The sequence below is a fragment of the Patiria miniata genome, unplaced genomic scaffold (genome assembly GCF_015706575.1).
Source record: "Patiria miniata isolate m_02_andy unplaced genomic scaffold, ASM1570657v1 HiC_scaffold_7, whole genome shotgun sequence".
Taxonomy (NCBI): Eukaryota; Metazoa; Echinodermata; class Asteroidea; order Valvatida; family Asterinidae; genus Patiria; species Patiria miniata.
The window spans coordinates 40,590,201-40,607,964 of record NW_024037074.1 but is presented as its reverse complement, the minus strand read 5'-3'; the positions used below and the strand labels follow the sequence as shown (position 1 = coordinate 40,607,964).

The window sequence follows — 17,764 nt, the reverse complement described above, 5'->3', positions numbered from 1 at the left end:
TACGTGAGGATTGTGAACGTTCAACCAATGAAACGGTAAGAGGCACTGGATTTTTAGGAGTCCACATTTTATTGTGACACTGGAAAAGTGTTTAAGACCAGCTAGCCATGTCTTTATCATCCGTTTAAGACCGGCCACGTGACGGGCTCTCGACCAATAGGAATAGCTAAACTGTCTGAGGTATTTATGAATAATAAAATTACGGCTCGGGTAATTATCAGCACCCAGACTCTAAGCGGTATTAAACGAGTGATAAAAACCTCCGGAGCACACATTTATTCCCTTATTAAAACCCTCCTGTCTTAACAGTCACAGACGGTCAAAAATTGATCCTCCGCCCCTGCCATGCCTTAAAACACGGGCTAGTCACAAACAGTCAGATGACATTTCAAACTAGATGACTAGTCAAATTCAGTCAAGAGACAAAAGCGGACAAGCGGTAGGCACAGCTGGCTTATCAATCACCAACATGTACAGTCAAAGCACAGCTGTACCAAGTTACATAAACAGTCACAGCCAGTGAATCGGCTGGGAGCTCTTAACTGTTAACAACAGTCACTTGATTGATTTTGACTGCTGGGCTGGCCTTGTTGAATTTGCCAGGTAGCGAGGGAAAGTCAACTAAGCCTTGAATAAACTGGATATTCTATGCAATCATGCGATCCCTTATTCTAAAAAAAATTGCCTTATGGGCTCCGTGCGCCAACGAGAGAGGGCGCTTGCCCCTTGGACTGGACACACCGCGTGGGCGTACTGGTTCGCACACGTATGGCGCAAAGTACGCATGGCTTATTTTATTCTGAATGTGCACGAAGCCATAGAGTCTTCGCATGAGCGTCAAGCACCGTCCGGCGTTCAAATGTTACTCCAAGTGGTCTCTGCCAACTCTCCCTTCCTGAACTGTCGAGGGGGCACTTGTGCATAGAACCCATAACTTCTGACTAAATAACACTATTCAATGGATTTTAAAGTACATCACATAAAACTGCATTCCTCAGGCTATTTTCATGTTTCATCCTGGGAAATAGATTTCTTTTCTAAATTGCTATTTTTCTAGCAATACAAAAGTCATTCACTTATTCAAGAATGAATAACTATTTAATGCTTGGAACATAGCAATTGAAAAAAACAAAAACAAATCTAATTTTTGATGTGAAACTCGAAAATAGCACGGGGAATGCGTTTTTAAGTATCTTCAGAAAAAAAACATCTCATGTTTTTAAGACATGTTTAAGAAGCCGATGCTTGGACCCATCGTCATCTTGCTCTTCACTGATTGGATGACTGCACCTTATCTACCAGCTGAACTTGAAAGCTGTTGCTTGTAGGTACTTCTCCCCGGGCCTCAAAATAGCTTTTGGGAAGTTATCCTGCAGTGTTAAGAATTCAAACAAACAACCAAAGATATAATGCATTCATGCATTCCATAATAATATTATTCCATAACTGAAAAAAAAGTTTTTTCCCAGAAATCAAAAGTATTCTTAAATTCACAATGATTCACAATAAGTCTTTTTGAACAGCACCATAACGTGCCCTCATTTTAAGTTATAGTGGGAAACACAATTTAAAGGGAATGTACATCATTGGCTTTTGCTGTAATTTTCAGAAATGAACTATTTGAGGGGTCAGTATAAAAATAGATCAAATATTGTTTATCTGACATGTTTGAAGTTTTGTGTTCGAAAATGCTTGAAAAACCAAGAAAACAAAAATGTTTAAGTAGTCTGGTTCCCTGACTCCACTAAAGATAAAATGGATCAATTCATAGATATTGGAAAATTGTAAGGTAAGGGAACCAGTCTAGCTGGACTGCACCCGTTCATGAACATGTAACCAATAGCAAACAAAATTTGGACTGAAAAAAAAAATTGTAAATTTGGCGCAGTAGTTGAAAATTAGTTAGGTTTTTCCAATGGTGGTCCCCCGACCACCGTTGGAAATGTATACAAAAATACCATTTTCTTGAAAATGACTTGACACCAGGTGCCATAATTTTACAGGATGCTTTAGACTGTCATTTACCAACATCCTAGTAAGGTATTTCGTAAAAACTTGGTAGTTTTATTTTTCGATGTTTGCAAATGTTGTACATTCCCTTTAAAGAGCCATGTAAAAAAAATGTTTTAATGCAATCCTTGACAATGCACCGTCGTGTCCCATTTAACTTTACTTTCAATTTTCATTTTGCCATTTTTTAGGGCATCTTGGTGCCTTTTATGTTTTTATGTAAATTACCATATTCATGAGCAAAAGTGTGATGTCATTTCAGGCAGCAACCTCAATGTTGCAGCACTAAAATTTGCCAGAATTTGGGATATTTTGCTATCATAAATGTTCTTTTCTTTGGTGATTTGTTATTGTTTCAGTACGTGACAGTCAGCCAATGAGCAAATTTTGGGTCACCATTTGAACAGGAAACCCCAAAGTGAACAGTGTCTACCTGAAATGACATCACAGCAACAGTGCCCTAACTTGTCTGGGAAAGCATGGAAAATAATTTAATATAAGATTTTAGGCTTTGCATGGTGGAGTATCGGTATTGTTTCGGTTTGCGGTAACACCATGTGGTAATAACTACTGCTTAGAAGATATTTAGTTCTGAAAAGAACTTGTCCTGCTTATTATCAACTTTCGCTAAGTAGTTTTTGTTCTGATCAGAACAGTCCTGCTTTAAGTTCTAAAAGAAGTTGTCTTTGGTCTCAACGTTTCAACTAGCCTGCTCTAGTCATCGTCAGGAGACTGACGGAGAATAAGCAGGACAAGTTCTTTTCAGAACTAAATATCTTCGCAGCAGTAGTTATTACCACATGGTGTTACCGCAAACCGAAACGATACAAATAATTTAATGTTTAAAAAAAGTGCACTTTTCAATCAAATTAACAAAAAAGGCATGTGCATTATAGTTTTCATACTTTTAAGAGGATTAGAAAGTTATACAAAGTATGTTTCCAAGTAAGATTCATGTCATGAGCCCTTTAAGAAGTAAAAATATAACTGTTGCCATTGATATAAGATGGCAATATAGCTTTATTGTTTAGGCTGCTCAATGTACAACTTCATAACTAATTGAAGCAGTTCTACCCATGTTCTTCCGCATATTCAATTTTAATTCCTCCTAACGATTATTCAATTTGTATATTTTATTTGACCCAAAAGAATTGATCCTTTTATTTTCTGCAGATCTGAATTAACTTAGACGTTAGAAACGGAAGGGAGAGACTCAGTGCTGTCGCCAGCCCCGAGCATCAGGAGGGCCCATAGTATCAACTAGGGGGACCCACTATCATAAAAAATACAAAAGTATGGCTTTTGCTGTTGGGGGGGGGGGGGGAGGCAATGGCTCGCCAAGGGGGGCCCGGCCCCACCAGGCGCCCCCCCCCCCCCTTGGCGACGGGCCCGGAGAGACTACACGCGAAAGATCAATTTTTGCGCTTGTTTGAAATGATTCCAGAGTCCCGTCAAGCCAACAAGCATGACATATAGTTTGTCAATTACAAGGAAATTCTATGTAGGTTGAATTTGAGTCGCACTAAATACATTTTGGATTGTGGCAACTCCAAAACGCCTGTCTGAAATGGAGAGAGGTTTGAAGGGGGGAGGGTCAGACTTCTACTTACATGATTGATAGCATCCGGAAAGTTGCCCGTCTCCAGGCACAAGCCGCCATTTCTCGGGTAGCAGACTCCCTCCTTGCCAGCAGTGGAACCATCCAGGAAGTTACCGGTGTAGAAGTGCACTCCCGGCTGAGTGGTGGAGACATCCAAGGAGCGGCCACTGGCTGGATCTACGAGCCTGCAATCAGATGGGGCTATTCACTTAGCTCAGGGGTCAAAGGTCAGGAACATTGTGGCTTAGCCGTGTCCCAATTACTTGGCTACGGCTACAAATTACACACGCGCCTATGGAAGCCGCTGCAGCCACTTCCCATAGACATGTGTGTTATTTCTAGCCGCACCAAGTAACTTGAATGCGGCCTTAATGTAGTCTATGTAATAATGATATGTGAGTAGAATCGCTGATTAACCCTTTCATTACCACATTGTTTATTGACCTGGCTCTCCCCAGGACCAAATTGTTTTCTCAGTCATGCGGAAATCACTAGAGCGTGAACAAAATGACCGCAAGCCTGAGTCCAAAACTCGCTTTTTCAACCCAGATTTTCACTGCCAAGGAGTGATTTAAATCATAGGTGTTGTGTGTAAAGTTTGTTCCTTGAACCTTACTCTTGTATGTGATGTAAAAATGAAGTCCATATGTGTAAATATAAGAAAGTTATGCCTGTTTGTTCATCTGGTTCCATTTATCAAACTGCAAGCCATTTCACCACATGACCAAATGGCACTCCATACCTCAATTTGTGCGTGGATACTTCTGAAGCACTTTTCTCATTTTTTTGTAATGGCAACACTATGAATAAACTACACCATTAGAACGATCCGAAAACACTCTTTCAGATGGTATATGGTTGTTGTATGGACGGCCAAACACATCAACATGCCGCCTTTCTGAAAAGTAGTGAATATATCTCAGATAATCTGTGTTGAGGGTGTTCTGTGGTTTCCTGGTCGACTAAAGTCGCCCATGGGAACCAGCAGGGGGGTTCTTCTTGTCACAAAAGTCGCCCATGGTAAAGAAAGGGGTTAATTATGACCTCTACATTTTGACCAATCACCGTGCGCTTTCTATATCTTCAGTCTTCAGTCATTCACCTGTTGTCGTGTCATAGACATGGATTAAAAAAAACCTAGACACAGGCAAAAAAGGCTGTGGTCATGCGCTCTGTATTATGTTATGTGATATGCACCAAGCTTGTCTAGGTTTTGTAGATCTATGCCCGGCCGTTGTTGTATTACATAACACTGCATTCCAATTGACCAATCAAACATTTAGTCCTGATTTGGGAATGAAATGACGTCACGATTTAGTAAAGTCGACTCCGATTAGCTGAGGCGCGAGATCGCATAAATCTGCATTCTTAGATATATCAGACGTTAGACAGGAGACTGGGCTCCATGGACATCGGGTGATACTCATCAGACTAGCCTTAATGGTGAGAGTGTCCAGATGCATTTACAAAACCACGGATTTATCTCTGACTTTGACTACAGGCTTCAGTTTCAAGACTTTATGCCCCTAATGTAACTACCCCAATACAATATTAATCCACTTTCGTGACTAAGACACCAAATCCTGTCACACAAAGCAAATGGTCGGCGCATTTTCACTGGGTTTGAACATGGTTATGTTACTGGGAATCTAAGGCTTAAGATGATACCATAGCCTGAACGATTGATGTCAAAACCTGAACAAGCGTTGAAAACTGGTGGTTCATGCTGCAACAGTTTTATGATTTTACGATAAGTTGCGTAACAAAATGGATGTCTTAAATATCCTACAGGGTGCCAAAAAATATTTCCCCTCAGGACATCCTTTCGAAATGATGCGAGGCCTCTGAGAAATGTATTCCCTAAATTCATGCTGGGATAGGTAGGCAAAGCACTTGACTGAATTTCTATTCCATCGGAGAAGATTACAGGTATTTCTGGTAACAGTGCCGGTTGCCTGGCATTTACAAGGTTGGGAAGTTGTTATCATTTTTTACTATTTTGTAACAACCAACTTTGAAGGCACCATTTTTAACAACAACAAAAACTTGATTGTGACCTTTATCTTGAACGTAAATGGCAGCAATTGGGTCCAGGAATGTATTCCATTCATAAAGTGGATGCATGGGAGTTCAAACTTTTCTATTTTTTACTCCAAATTGTCAAGTACACAATTTTTAAGTACAGTGAAATCTCCATAAGTCAAACCTCAAGGGAACAGGTTCAAAATTTGACTTCAGCAGAGTTTTGAGTTAAGCAGGGTTATATTATTATACTACTGAAGGCAATGGATTATTTGTTTGACTAAACAGTTGTTTTGAGTTATCAGAGTTTGACTTAAGGAGATTTCACTGTAACCTACTTGATTGAAGGCTTGTCCAGGGCAGGAGAGTTGAGACAGAAGCTGTGGTCGATGCCACCCTTAGGGGCATCCTTAATGCGATCATTCAGCTCCACCTGCTCCCTCAGATCAAAGACGGTGTCCTGGACAGAAGCCATTTCACCTGACAAACAAGAAGTGTTTACGAAGGGAACAATTGTGTGATGGAGCAGTTTATAGAAACGAGAGGTTTAAAGGGTCTGGTCGCTGATAATTATCAGCGACTACTAAATGCTGCATGCAAATAATTTCTTGGTTTGTACTTTGTTGAAGGACAGGCCTCTTTAACCCTAGCCCCCTTGACCGATTTACTCGGATCCTTCCTTACTCTTGCAAAATCCAACACCATATGGTAACTCAGCACCCAAACTGTTGGACTCTGATTATGTGAGTGGGTCGCTGACAGATATTTCAGGCCTCGCTCGCTGCGTGTTTATCCGTCATTCGTTCCAAATACCGCAAAACGTAATCCGGCGCGAACTGGTTAAGAAATACAAAACAGATTTCATTCCTTTTCCTCCCTTCCAATTTACTTGAAGGTTCTTTGTTCTTAAAGGTCCAAAGTATGCCAGATTATTTGCGACAAAAAACTTGAATGATTTCGGCAAGTTACCTGATGGAATGAGCTCCTCATTTACTGGAATGTAACGGTCGGCATCGATCCTGATTCTGTGCTGATTTATTGTGCCACCATTCTAATTTCAGGAGGGAAACAAAAGGAAGCACATACAGAATTCATCAAGTTAGTGAAGTGTTCTTCACTGATAGTGATTGTGATGACAGTGAAAAACTACAACCGCTAATTAATTAGCAAAATCAGTGCTTATGAATTTCTCAGGCATGAGAATGAATTTCAATGAAAAAAAAAACAGGAAACTTGTGCAAAAACAGGAAAAAGATGTGAAATCAGGCAAAAAAAACCAAAACTGGCTCAAAACAAATAAAATGTGGAAATTTGGGCCAAAAAAAACCCAAAATTACCCCAGGAATTCCTGTTTGAACAGGAAGATTCTCATGCCTGATTTCTTGGTAATGACAAAAAGGAAAACAATTAACCAGAAATATGACTGAAAGCTTTCAGCATTACTAGCGAAGAATTCAAATTAAGTTTGGCCATCAAAACCTTGAAGTTCTCCCTGTTGACCACAAAATTAGCATTTAATGGCAAAGGCAAGCTCTGCAAAAATAACTTAGTAGAACTTTGGTCTTCGAATTCTCCCTGACCTTTATTAAACCTTGCAAATGAAGCTCTATCAATGCCAACTAGCTTGAGATCTTTACACCATGATGTTTGGCAGATCGGGGAGCTATACCAAGATGGATGAATGAAAATAGTCTGGCACCTCTGATTTCCTCACGATTGATATGACCTTAACACAGCCACGACCTGGGAGCCAAGACAATGAAAGAAAGGACTTACATGGCCGGCTAGGTTGAAGTAGGAATGGTTGGTCAGATTAATAGGCGTTGGTGCGGTAGTAACGGCCGAGTAGACGACATTCAGAATGTTCTCATCGGTCAGTTCGTATGTAACCTCAGCGGTCAGCTCGCCAGGGTAGCTCTGCTCCCCATCCGGACTAATGTGTGTTAGTTGGAGGGTTGTTCCCTCCACTGAGGCATTCCACAGCATCTTTAGTGTGAAAAGGCAAAGACTTTGGCAATTAGCAAGTATGACTTCAACTTGATGTTTTTGTTTTGTGCCTCTTTATGAAGTATTTCTGATCATTTCAGTCCTAATTTGGGGTATATACATGGACCCTTCCTTAAGCCATTGATTGTTGGATGACAAACTCTCCCTGTCAAAATCATTATCAGACCTGTAAACAAGTAAACAAAACCAGTAAACAAGCCACCATGGGCCCCATTGGTAAATCCCCCGCTTTTGAAAATTTGGCAAAAATACTCACAACTCTTCAAAGTGTTTGAGACACACATCAAATTAAAGCTTACTTCATCATCTTTTATATTCTGTTCATTTTTCTGGGCGTTAACCAGTGACTTTTGAAGATGATCAAAGATGATCACCACTAAAAGTAGTCCTGAAGGCCATTGCCATTTTGAAAAAATGTCCCAACTTCGTTGCAAAATAGAGCAATTTTAGGGGCCCAATTACATCTGAATTTCACAGAAATACGAGCTCGCTGTCCTCTTCACAGCTTCCATCTTTCTTCATTACAAACCCTCAAGTACATGGCCCACAAAATGCTCTAACCCATGGCCCGGCCACACTGCAAAAATAGAAGTTCCATTCCACAGTAAGTAGAAGTTTCACTGCAGGGTAACACGATTGTTGGCTCTGACCAATCAGATGACGAGGATTTATTCAGGTGTTGTATAAAACAAATACTGAATGTTTCACATTCATGCAATGGAAAAATTCATCCCATTTAGTGACAGATGAAACCCTTGGCTTTGCCTCGTGGAACGGAACATTCCATCTGTCACCTTGTGAAATTATTCTTACCATTGCACTCATAAACATTCATTATTTATATATTATTTTGAGTCTTCCTCTGAGGTACATGATTTTAAATTACACTCATCGCCATAACACATCTTTCCTTCCGCTTTCAGATGTTTGGGTCAAGACTTACCACTCCGAATCCTTTGAAGCCACCGTGCAGATGATTTGGTCCATTGTTCGTTTCCAACTGGTATTCTTTACCGTCGATCACAAATCGTCCTTTTGCAATTCGGTTTGCATGGCGGCCCGCGACTATCCCAAAATAGAAGCGACCATTTTCATAACCTGTGAAGACAAACAAACTTTGCATGAAAAAGTCAACAAATACTAAAAAAATTCATTAATCAAACAAAAAAAGACAATGTTTACAGAATTATTACTACTTTCAGTTTTGAGAGAGCAATAAAGGTCTGAAACTTAAAGGGAATATACAACATTTGCTTTTGCTGCAATTTTCAGAAATAAAAGGATTCGGAGGATAAGTATGTTATAGCAAATATTGTTAAACAGACTTGTTTCACGTTTTGGGCTTGTAGATGCTGGAAAAACCAAGAAAACCAATCATGTTCTTGTAGTCTGGTTCCCTGACCCCACTTTAGATGAAACGGAGCAATTTAACGGAAACATTAGAAGCAGATTTTGAACAAAGCCAGTCTTCTCCAACGCTGGTCGGCTGACCAGCGTTGGAAAAATACAATTGTTCTTGAAAATGTCAACACACCAGGAGCCACGATTTTACAGGATTCTTTAGACTGCCATTCTAAACAATCCAGTAAGGTATTTGGTGATAATTTGATCATTTCATTTTTTGATGTTTGCAAATGTTGTATCTTCCCTTTAACAAAGAATCTATCTTGGAAACACAGCAAAGCAAGCCACCATCATATGAACGAGCTACAATCTTAGACATGTATGGACTAAGTGCTAGTGGTGTGCGTTTACGAGGAGTAAGGGAACCGGATACCCTATTGAAGTTAAACACGGGTACCCGGATAACCGTAAAAAAAAAACAGCACCAAAATTCAAATCCCAGAAGTTGTCTGATGGGTTTTATAGCTTTAAAGTGTAAACGGCAACTTTTGCGAGTCTTGTTTGTCACACATTAAAATGCACATAAATGGGAAGTCTGTTTTTATTTGTCCATGTAGCCTGATTTTATTTTTAAAAATCCCCAACATATGGCATTTTACTTTTACTTTATGTTTGCTTTTGCTTCAAGTGTTAACTAGCCTTAAGTTCAAGCAAGTTCAAGCAAGGACCAGAGGTTAACTAGTGGTTGGTTCATGACGAAACCTAGCGCATGCGTACTGAAATTGAAGTGCAAACCACTCTAGTCAAACTATTGTCATGTCAACGACTGTCAAAAAATGGCAGTCGCATAATTATTCAACACTTGCTGTTTCTCTTTATTTACACAAATAATAGTAAAGGTGATCGTGTATAGTTTAGGACATCTTACATAATCGCAACATCATTGTACAAAAAAGTGACATAATCATAAACTAACATGGAAAAACTGTGCAATGAAAATGAAATTTAGCGTTCACAGTTTCGTTTTCTGCCATTTTTGTTGAAAGTGTGACCCCTCTGCACTTGGCTATGGAAATATAACCAGCTATAACTCGTTGCGCGACCAGCCGCGGTAGGCTTGTTCCAAATAGTCAACTAGCAGTCAACCATCGTCAACTACACAGAGCTCGGGCTTACTTCAATCGAACTATGGTTAACCATTTGTCAACAATAGTTCTTGCGCGAACTTGCCCTATTAATGTCTGATAAGGATAGGAACCCCCCCCCCCCAAAAAAAAAAGGGGGAAAGGAATGTTGCTCACCTTCCAGTTTATCATGGCCCAACACCACATCGGCAATGTTGCCAGCTTTGTCCGGCATCTCAATGGACGTGATGGCGGCGCCAAAATTAATGATCTTGACTACCATGCCATTCTTGTTGCTGAGTGTGTATCTGACCACCAGGCGGCCATCTTTGGTGTGTCCAAAATCTTCCTGAGTTATCGGCATCTTCTGTCCAAATAATTATAAAGAAATTAATTACATCAACAGAATACTTGCACATATCGCTGTCACCATGGACAGGTGTTATGGAAAGCGTGCGTCCGCTTTGGCAAAGTGCGCCGGCGGCTGTTGCCTGTCATTCAGTAATCTTTGGAGCTCTCTGATGTGAGGCGCGCCCTCTTGTGTGCACTCTTCACCCGCAGCCGCGTAATGCATCTGGGCACTTTACAGAGCGCCAAAGATTTTGGAATGACAGGAAACAGCCGTGGTGCGCTTTGCCAACGTTGATGCACGCTCAGTGGATGATTATAGCTCTAGTCTGGCTGCCTGACCCCATTGCCCTTGTGACTATTTTAGGGGGGGGGGGGTCGGGAAACAGTCAAGTAAATATCAGAGAGGATATGCTTTTTACAAACCTTCGGAATTCTGCCCCAAATTACCATGATTACTGGATATAACTAGACCTCTGAAGTTATGGAATTCAACATTTTTTTTCCTATTTAGCAGTCATACTATAGCTGGGGTGGTTTCCAAGTGAAAAAAAATAATTTTGATCTTAATTTGATTTTCTGCTCCCCTAGCAACGGGAAGATCCACGTGTGATGTTATATACGAAGGTAGTCGAGTATTTTCAGTCACATTTATGGGACTAAGGATACTCCAGCTACCTTTTAATTTTACCCTAGTTGATTATTGTGCAACTTTTCCCAGTCTACAATGGTCTGGGTGGTGAATAGACTACCTTTGTAAGTGTGAATGTATTAGCTTGAGTAACTCCAGCTAACATGCTCATAAGGACATGTGAATTCCTGATGAGCATGTTAGCCGGAGTTACTCGCTGTAAATGTATGATGTCATAGGATAAAGATAAGATTTGGTATCGATCGATCCATGCATGTCAAGCAAATGGGTACAATAAGGCCCTACTACAATACCCCCTACGGAAAGAATTCCATTACCTCCTGGACACCCTGCACACAAAAATGGTCTGAAAATTTTAAGTGTTCTTTTTCAGTATAGGCCTAAATGCTTCGATGTTTTTCCCTGCTAAATTTGACTTTTTACTTTAGGGCATGTTATCACTTTCTGATGGCTGATCGTTAGGTCACTGCAGGGAAAAGTTAGTGATGTCAATGTATGGAATTTTCCCCCATCCCTTCCTCAAACAATAATCACATGTCCAACCACAACACACCTCCCACCCACCCACCGGTAATCCTTATCTTTAGGACACCTGTATTTTTGACAAGTTCTGTTCAAAACTGACTTTTGCAGATGACTGTCCAGTACCAAAGTGACTTTTGCAAGCTAAAGCAGTATTTTTTCTTCATATAAACTCATTGTTAGTTGTAATTTTGAAAGCACTTTCAAAGAAAATGTGACTTTCCTACTGTTTTATGCAGTCAGACGTGCATGTAATTCTCACAACATGAGTGAAAGCCCTACATAATGAAAGCCCGATGCTGATTGGCTGCTAAAAAAAATAAATAAGATGTTTATTTTTTATCAGCCAATCAACATCGAGCTTTCATTGCATCGAGCTTTCACGTTTGCCATCTTGGTTTTTGAGTCTGTTTTCTGGTTGTCACCAATGTCTTTTACCCCTTAACTTCCCTCATAAATTAAAGCCCTGCCCTCTTTCCACAAAATTAACGAAGTGGCTATCGTTACGGCAGTCGTTGTTTAGCGCCCTCTACGATACTTTTTGATAGGCAGTGGATATTTTGCCGGAGACGGCAAACCTTCAGTAAACGTTAGTTTGCCGGATATGCACTGAACATGCGCAGTTACTGTTTTTTTTTTACTTAAACATTTTCCGGTGACAAATTTCAGTCTGGTTCCATGCCAATACTATCGTTGTATTTTTGTATTTACAAGATGGGAATCAGACCATTTTATAATTTCGGACTTTATTTCCCTTTAAAAAAAATCCTCCAGAGCCACAAATCTGAAAAAGACAAAGTAATACTCTGCAATAAAATGTTTGAGACACATTAAAATAATAAAAGAAGAATATTCTTATTTATTTGGGGATGAAAAAAAAAACCTTAAAATTGTGGAGGGGATCAGGATTCGAACTCGGGATATCCCACTCACTAGAGCCATTGCTTAACCACTGCACCGACTCAGACAGGGCTCTTGAGTGCTCTGAAACGTGCAAAACTAAATCAGGCCCACTTTACTCACAGTTTAGCCAGCAAATTTCTCCAAAAATGCCACTGGGGCAAAGAAAATGTCTTCAGTATTTCACCAACCAAGTTTGCAGACTTAATTCAATTTTTAAAGAAGACTTTTCTTCAATATTTTGCACATGAGAGGGAAGTCAAGTGATTTCAAAATGGGGCTAAATACTAGACTGGTACATGTCCAGCCATGGTCCAACTATTTGAAAAGACTGACCTATTCATTCAGTGTCAATAGTCTGGTGGCTTGACTATGCAAAAATGTGTAGCAAATTGAGAGTAGTTCCCACTTCATGCCACATGTTTCTTAAATTCTTTTGGCACTGTTGATTGATGCAGTACTGAAGCTGTGTTGGACTGGTTGTTTTAGGTGCCAGTCTATTTTCTTGTTTTGCATGTTTTCAATACCTTAAGTTTTGGGACTCTCATACACAGTATTGAGAGTCCCAAATTTTCGGACTAGCACCGACTGTGCTACACAACTTCAGTGGGAATTTAATACATGCTATAATTCAACCCTATCTTAAAGAGTACAGCGCCCTCTGTTGATATGGATTGCCGCCGGCAAACCTTTAGAAAACGTTAGTTTGCCGGCGTTACCTCCGGCAAAATATCCACTACCTTTTTGATATGCACGCAGGTATATAATTATTTGTTTCCACACGTTTTAGCGAGCAGTGCGACAGCTCAGGCGATAGAGGGTAGGATTTTGCACCGCGAGGTTGCGGGTTCGAATCTCAGTTTTGCACTCGAATTTTTTTCCTTTTCTAACCTGAGGCTTTGGAGGATTTTTTTTAAAAGGGAAATAAAGTCCGAATTTCATAACGTTCAAATTCACTTTTTTCCTTCTAATTTTATATTTTCTTGTCATGTTTTTAGAAAAGTTGCAGTCTACTGTAACGATAGAAAATGGGAAATGCGTTACGGCTGCCGTAACAATAGCCACTGCGCAAAATTAAACCTGCTGTCTGATATTGATAATTATCAAGAAGGTGTTACTGCCAATTGTTCAGATGTGTCAAGAAATATCAGAATGTCAATTTTGAGTGTCATTTAGTCAACTGTTTTGGTGAGTCTTTCCCTTCCTATATAGCAACGGGGTCCTTAAAGTAAGGATTACCCACCCACTCCCGCCCCCCCCCCCCCCCCGAAAAACAAAACAAAAACAAGGCCAGGGGGCGCCCATGGGCCGAAGTCAAAATGGCTGAGGAAGGACTTTCACATCCCTACAACTTACAAGTACAACGTAACTTACTGTAACTTACTTCAATTGCTTCTATCTTGGTTTTTTTAATGCTTCTTTGCCGGGAAGTGGGCGTTTTCCGATCTTCTTTCTGTTCTGAATCAGTGAATGAACGAAGCTTCAAAGTTCGAAAGTCGGATCCCCTGCACATTATCAATATATCAGTATCCTATGCATGCAAAACGAGCAAGGAACCAGTCAGCCAAAGTCGCTTTGCAGCGCCCTCTAAAGTCTGTCATTTAAAAGGCCCAGGTGGGCCTGGCGGATCCGCGGATCGCATGATGATTGCAGGTGTACTGGCCGATTTTATCGTTCGATGGGTGGTGCCTCGATATCATGGTAACTTATTACCATCAATGGAAAGATAGGAATATAAAAAAAATCTGTTTTAGCCTACGGTGGTAAACTCGAAAATGTGCTGAAAGGTAGACAGGTGGGTTTTTTTTTTCACTGGACACCCGACCTCCGTAAAATCAAATAGTTTTTTTTTTGGGGGGGGGGGGGACCATCCTCCCATGGGGCGCCATTCAAAACTTATATCATGGTTAATGTTTAGACAATAACTACCGCTACTTCCTTTCCACCGACGCATGGTCCATGGAAAATAGGCACAAAAGCGCGGAAAAGGAATTTTATGTTCTTCCAGCTAATCGTGTAACTCATACGACTGTGTTTTTCTCCGGATGCCAAATTTGGGGGAGGGGGGGGGGGGGACTGCATGCGGGGGGGGGGGGGCGAACTTTTTGGGGGGCGTGCTCCCCTCCCCCCCCCCCACGCCCCAACGCCTCTCCCGTCGCGAGGGGGGGGGCGGGGCGCTTCCCCCCCCCCCGGAAAAACAACAACAACACACAAAAAGGGGGGAGAAAGAAAAAGAGGCGAAGTCATATTGCTGTTAATTTAATGGGTTGGGGGGGGGGAGGGGGAATGTCCCTTCCCTTAATGATAAATCGAGATTAGCCTATGCTGGAAAAGTATAGGGATTTCCGGGGGAAAATGTGCTTTGCCACCCTCTAGAAAAATCCTGGCGACGCCCACGTGTATCTATACGACACATAACCAAAGAATGAATAATTTGTCTGTAGATTTTTTTATCCAAATATTGTCTAATGGTACCAATTTTATGAAGGGCAAATGAAGCAGCACGACACACATTACTGATATAATTATTCAGAAAGATGAGCATTAAATACAACTCCAAGGTGCGAGCACTTGAAACTGGACATATTGAATTATTATGTAATGTGATACATGTGATAGGACTACAAGATAAAGGCGACTAGAAACATAAATAATCTCAGTTTTATGATCGTTCATTTTCAGACAGTTTTGTATTGACCACATATATTTATGTCTTTCAAGCGTCTTGAAGCTGAACCCTGATGTTCCTTCATCTTGTTTGAGAATGATGTAAAGTTGGGTGTCGTCAGCATACATCATGTTGGATATTCCATGGTGATTGAAGACATCTTCTAGTGGTGATGAATATAGAGTATAGGCTAAAGGGCCAACAACCGACCCCTGTGGTACTCCACGATCTTGGAAGTAAGGCGATGATTGCATCTGCCAATGTCAGCGGTCTGTAGGGTACGTCTTGAACCAGTTCAGCGCTAAATACCAAATCTCTCACTCAAGCGTTTATACTGACTTTATATTAGGTTAATTTATAAGTTGTAAACTGTTTAATGGGATGGTGCCAGACTATTTTATGATGGGACTGCGTTCTAAGCCTCACTTTTGTGTTTAAAAACACAAATTTTAAATTATTGATCAGAGCAGACTGGTATTCATTTTGTAATGAACTTTTATTACATTGCTTTCGTTTCTACTCGCAAGTATCAAAAATGAAGAGTTTATTTCGCTTTCCATTTAATACGGCCGACTCGTGAAGAAAGTCTATGTAGACCCTCTTAATGAAAATAAATATTGTATTAAAATATAATGATGAAGGCCTTTTATGATTGTGTACATGATTGATATCGAGTTTGTTCACTTGTAGGCCTACTTATGACGTGTTCGCCTTGTGTTTTATTCCGCTCTTGTATGTTGACTTCGAACAATACCAGCATGGTGCCAGTATATAACTATTGAACCAGTGTGCTCACAGACAACAAAAAATAGGGAATCTCATTTCGGAGAACCCTTTTGTTTCACAACTCCCTCCTCCAGCCGCAACAGCAACCTCATCGGAAAAATCTTTATCTTATCAGTTCTCACCTCCTTATCAATAATATACCCGCATAATAATATGATATACATTATCCCCTCCAAAGGCTAATTGTACACACAGCCATGCATTATACGTGTACTACCTTTTGCTTCGAAAAAAAAAAACCCATATGGGCCACCCTAAATATTATGCTTAACCCATATTCCCGGTATATTGTGAACGTTTGATAAACGGACAGGTCACGCGTGCTTGTGGGGTGGGGGTAGAATTCATAAAAAGTAAAAGGAAATTTCATGACATCGGGTAAGATTTGACCTAACTTGATCCACGGGTCAAATTTAACATGTGACACGTTTCAGCCTCAAAATGACATTTCTCTGACTTAAAATTGTAATTTTAACCAAGAATTAAGAATGTCATTTTTACACGTTAGTGTCATTTTGACCAAAATTGACCCAGATTCTGGTCCGAATCTTACCGTGGACTTTTAAGAGTGTAAATAACGTGGAGTTTGTAAAAGCGATTCTAAGGCGAGTTTTCTGCTTAATATAATCACCAGGTTAAAATTGTACATCACACGGATACTTCGTCAGCAACACCACGAAGTAACACTCATGTACATACCAGTAAAAACAAGCAATCGGAGAAAACGGCATCTGAAGTTGAACGCCTTCGCTTCTAAAACAACACTTTGCGTCAAAACGGCAGAGTATTTTCAGTTGGGTTTCTCGTTGTGGACACTTGATGAATTTAATTTATTAAATCTGCTGTTTTTCACCCGTTTGTGTATTAAATCAACAAGAAATAAGAGGAAAATGGTGAGTGTTAGTTCGTGAAACCGAAAAATCTGCGAAACTGTACATTTTCACACTCTTCAATGTATACATTGCGAGGAAAGTGCAACTTCAGGTCAGCGCGCGCAATCATATCCGGAGAGTGTTACTTTGTGAAAACGTTTTGTAAATGGAACTTGAGTGTTACTTCGTGAAAACGAAAATTGTCACTTTTGCGCAAAAGTTGCCATGGATAATTAGCGCAATTATTAAAGTAAAGCTCTTGAAGCTTCGTGCAATGGTAGGCCTTGATGAATAATGTTTAAAAATGTAAAAAACTGAAAATCGAAAAAAAAAAATTGTTTAACACGTAGAGTGTTACTTCTTGGTGTCGGTGACGACTTATTACAACCAATCAAGTTCCATCTTATTACGTGACCTCCAATCCAGCCGACTGATTGGCCGGCCGGCTACTGCATCGCCGTTTGCTTCTCCATCTTTATACCACGTGATAGAGTGACCAGAGTTTGCAATACTGACGATATCTGACTCAGTGATTCGCTAACTCGTGGCCAGCACCGCAATGAATTCGCTCCGTCTGAGCACCACACATCGGCTCAGCAGTTCCCGCCAAAATATTATTAAAGGTACGTCGGGATAATTTTCTTTTTGTGCATTTGTCTTTTTAGCTTGCTCGAAATCTTAAAGAGTGCTTAGCATGCTTAGCAAACCTGTCAAAGTTGAGCTCAGTTTAGCAACTTTCATAAATTGAAGAAAAAAACACAGAGAAAACATCAGGCATGCATATTTTTGGGGTTTCGTAAACTGGATTCCATTGCTAACGCATGTAAAAAAAAAAAACACCGCCTGTGGGCACCAAAAACCACCCCCAGGGATTGGTTTGTTCCGAACGATACAATTTCAGGCTCTATG

General features: G+C 40.4%; 1 protein-coding gene across 2 annotated transcripts; it reads right to left on the bottom strand.

The window, feature by feature from the left end:
* Positions 1 to 307: 307 nt before the first annotated feature.
* Positions 308 to 14,071, bottom strand: LOC119744727 (galactose mutarotase-like). Of its 2 annotated transcripts, none has more exons than XM_038220805.1 (8): positions 13,914 to 14,071; positions 10,285 to 10,474; positions 8,583 to 8,737; positions 7,409 to 7,618; positions 6,602 to 6,683; positions 5,971 to 6,112; positions 3,621 to 3,795; positions 308 to 1,370 (listed from the first exon to the last, which is right to left on the bottom strand). In XM_038220805.1, the coding sequence occupies exons 1-8, from the start codon at positions 14,040 to 14,042 to the stop codon at positions 1,296 to 1,298; spliced, it is 1,158 nt and encodes a 385-aa protein (XP_038076733.1). In that variant the 5' UTR covers positions 14,043 to 14,071; the 3' UTR covers positions 308 to 1,295. The 2 variants fall into 2 exon arrangements, with proteins under 2 accessions (XP_038076733.1, XP_038076734.1); XM_038220806.1 differs by having other exon boundaries at positions 13,904 to 13,990.
* Positions 14,072 to 17,764: the final 3,693 nt, after the last annotated feature.